At 35.5% G+C, this 2,451-nt stretch overlaps 1 protein-coding gene across 1 annotated transcript; it reads right to left on the bottom strand.

Annotated features, from left to right (window-relative positions):
- Positions 1-1,897: 1,897 nt before the first annotated feature.
- Positions 1,898-2,425, bottom strand: LOC111918202 (uncharacterized; the record flags this gene model as incomplete). Its single annotated transcript, XM_023913860.2, is given in 1 exon segment — positions 1,898-2,425. A coding segment is annotated over 1 exon segment (336 nt), but the record flags the coding sequence as incomplete, so codon positions are not given.
- Positions 2,426-2,451: the final 26 nt, after the last annotated feature.

Genomic DNA, 2,451 nt, shown 5'->3' with positions numbered 1-2,451 from the left:
ATACTATATTTACATATAATATAAAAAATCCATATGAAAATTAATTTCACTCCTACAAACCAACTAAACATGATGGTGGAACCATGGAATGTAATCTCCCATTCTACTACCTTGTTTATCCTTCACAATCACGATAGGAGCTAGGGTGAGCAAACCCGAACCAAGAAACCGGAAAACCGACCAAAATCGTCGAAACCGAAACCGAAGCAAAACCGACGGTTTGGGTGTCAAGTTTTTAAAAACCGAAATATCGGGTTTGGTTTCGGTTTTTGCCTAGAAACCGACCCATCCAACCCGAGAAACCGACTCAACGGTTGAGTGCCATATTTTTGTATATATAATCATATAAATATATATAGCTAAGGCGCGAATTAGATAAGCAAACACCCTCTTGACCCAGCCGTTGAGCGTCTTCCCCTTGAACCTGATGTCAAGGGTTTCCCCAAGTTTTCTATTTTAATTTGGAACTTGGTCTATCCCACATCAACGGATGTATAAAAGTTATGCATGTTTCACCCTTAATATAAGGAATCGGTACCTCTATCTTGCCCCATATCAGTTTACTTGAGTTAATATTGGGTTTGGTTTAAACTTGGAATCGACCCATGAAGAAATTAAAAACCGAGAAACCGAACCTATGATTTGGGTTCTTGGTTCGGTTTTTATTTTTTGAAAACCGATTTTATTGGGTTGGGATCGGTTTTAGATCAAAACCGATCCAAACCGACCCATGCTCACCCCTAATAGGAGCATACTTGAAAGTTTTTTCAGTCAAATAAATTTAAAAGCTTTTTCATTACATATTTTTTTTTACTTTGCGAATTTACAAGCTCTCTACATAGAGCTTTTTACAATTCTAACTATATTTTATTCTTTTATCTTATTACTAAGAAATAGAAATTATTGTGCGACCCATAAATAAGCTTTTTAACAAAACTTTACTAAAGTAAAGATATCTTAAGCTTTTTGGATTGTTGAGTTGATAAATAGCTGAAAAGTATGCAGAAACAAAAACCTTATTCCACTTCCATATGCCAATTGAGCTCATTTTCATTTCTCTACAAATACCCTGACTATGTGTTAGTTTGAATAAATCTATAAAAAGCACAATATAGAAAACCATACAAAATACACACAAATGTAAAAATATGACTAATTCTTACCAATAAAGTAACATCACAAAGTTGTTTGATAGTTGCTCATTGAGTTGAAACTCAAAGGCCAAAGCTCAAAATTTATAAAGTATACTACAAACACACAACCATTAATTTCAACCTCTTTTTCGCCTTTTTAGGACAATGTGCTAATTCTTTCTTTTATAAGATCTTTGTAACACAAATAGCATGTAACTTAAAACTACAACAAAAGTTGTGTGACTTCATTAATCTAATAGCTCAATTTAGCTTGTATTATTGTATAACAAAATTGACATAACGACTTAAGTATTAAAATCACTTACTATGTAAATGAAGTCCCTTCTCCCAGTTGGCATTAGTACTTTGTATGAATTATCAACTCTTATAAGAGATAACAATAATAGAAGCATTTACTAATGAACATCTTTGGATAAACTTACAGTATGATTGAAGTATCTTATGGCTTCTGGCAGAATCAGATTATATTGCAAGAACAGATCCATGGCATTGTTCAAAAATTGCAACAAGGAGGTGTTGAATACCATGTTTATGAGTAATGAAGAATCAGACATACAGAATATGATACGAATCATATGAGACTATCAAACCGGATTATAAAGCCAGTAAATAATCAATGAAGGAATAGGCTCTTCAGATCCCAACTATATGCATTTACAATCAGTAATTAAAAAGATTAAGAACCCTAATTAGAGTATAAATAGCATATCAATCTCGAAATAAAAGCGATTTAGGAACAAGAGTGAAATCAATTGAACAATAAATGACTTTATTTATTGTGTTCTGAGCCCTAGTTGACATAATTTTCACATAACCCCCGAAGGAACAAGAGAGCTTGTCATCCGATCGCGAATGGTCGACGCCAACTAATCTGCTGTAAAAATTGTTCTTTTCTAGTACAATATTAACCGATAGGAACTACTAATTGAGCTAAGCTAATGAGCAACAAGGAAATCGGCACTAAAAACGTCAATGGCAGGTTCAGGGCCATCGGAGGTCAGACTGGTAGAGTTATGGTTCAAATAAAACACCGATCTTGCAGCCGTAAGTCTCTTCCTCTGTGGACAACGAGGCGCATATGACCTTGCGGAGTGAAAAGGCAATTCACCATCGGTGGTGGTGAAAGTGCCGGTAACTTCCTGTTGCTGTTGCTGGATGGAACCGACGGCTTCGGAAGAGCGTGAAGGTGAAGATGGAATAGAGCGATGGAGATAGATCTGAGAGTTGCATGATCGTAGAAGAGATCTAGCGTTGATTTTGGAGTCACGGAGAGTACTCTGCGTTGATACCACTGCTT

This window comes from Lactuca sativa, chromosome 9, assembly GCF_002870075.4.
Source record: "Lactuca sativa cultivar Salinas chromosome 9, Lsat_Salinas_v11, whole genome shotgun sequence".
NCBI lineage: Eukaryota > Viridiplantae > Streptophyta > Magnoliopsida > Asterales > Asteraceae > Lactuca > Lactuca sativa.
Note: the sequence above shows the minus strand (reverse complement) of the source record. Positions and strands in the feature narration are given on the sequence as shown.